Genomic DNA, 1,113 nt, shown 5'->3' with positions numbered 1-1,113 from the left:
CAAGATTTGTCCAACATTCAAATGATACCTTCCCTGCTGAATATGGATACCGCCACGGGGCTTAGGTGACTCTCTATTCTCAGTGTCCTCTGCCAACTTCAGTGCATCCTTGAAAAGTTCAGGAAGTCACAGGAAAAGGGGACCAGTCTTTTATATCAGCGACTGCCCCTCTTGTTCTTATCGCTAGTATGCCCATCTCTGGCGAAGTCAGCTCTCTGCCTACTAATCTGCGCTCGGCTAGTCTGCCTGGCAAACAGCTGTCTCCTTGGAAACAGCCCTCTGGTCTTCCCCACCACCTGCATGGCAGCTTCATCTGCCCCTTTCTACCTGCTTGTGTCTGGCATATGCCCTGGCCTGAGAGAGGGCTGTGTTTGAGGAGGAAATCTGCATACCCAGGATGGAGATGAAAGAGGTCAGCCTCCCTTGCCACATTCCTCTGGGTTCCGTGTTTAATTCTCTGAGTCTCTCCATGATGTTTCCATAGCAGGTCAGGCCGTCGCCTATGTAACCTTTCCGGCAAGTGCACCTGGAGAGAGGGTGGAGTCACATTCTCAGGGCCTCGGAGCCATCGAGAGCCGAGAGTGCTCAGCCCAGGGCTCCGTTCAACGGGTTTCACAGGTGGGGAGAACCATATGATAGACAGGATTGGAGAGGCCAGGAGAGACACAGAGTCAGGGAGCCGTCAGTGGCAGAACCTGGTTTAGAGTTGCATTTCCAAAACAGATAATAACACACACACACACACACACACACACACGTCAGATAACTTTGCATGTTCCTTGTAGAAGTAACTTTCAAAGTGCAGTCCAGACCCCATTCACATAAGAATCACTTGTAGTGCTTGTTACAAATGTAGACTCAAGAACCTCAGGGCAGAATAAGCCAACCTTGATGGTTAAAACTGACTGCCAACTTGATTGGCTATAGAGCCACCTTGGAGGCAAACCTATGGACATGCCTTTGTGTGGTTATCTAGAACAGGTTTACTGAGGAGGGTAAACCCACTTTAACCGTGGGTGGCACCACTCACTGGACTGAACAAAAAGAGAAACGGACTGGGTACAAGCACTCCTCTCTCTTTCTCTCTCTGTCTCTCTGTCTCTCTCTCTCTCT

The 1,113-nt window shown here is 50.0% G+C and overlaps 1 protein-coding gene across 1 annotated transcript in view; it reads right to left on the bottom strand.

The window, feature by feature from the left end:
* Window positions 1–1,113, bottom strand: part of Stab2 (stabilin 2) — a 135,569-nt gene that overhangs the window by 106,139 nt on the left and 28,317 nt on the right. Inside the window, exon 10 of the mRNA XM_026784626.1 lies at window positions 393–526. Coding sequence (XP_026640427.1) covers window positions 393–526 — 134 coding nt within the window. The remainder of the gene's footprint in view (window positions 1–392; window positions 527–1,113) is intronic.

Source organism: Microtus ochrogaster, chromosome 24, assembly GCF_000317375.1.
Source record: "Microtus ochrogaster isolate Prairie Vole_2 chromosome 24, MicOch1.0, whole genome shotgun sequence".
Taxonomy (NCBI): domain Eukaryota; kingdom Metazoa; phylum Chordata; class Mammalia; order Rodentia; family Cricetidae; genus Microtus; species Microtus ochrogaster.
The sequence above is the reverse complement of the archived record's forward strand: the minus strand, read 5'-3'. Positions and strand labels throughout refer to the sequence as shown.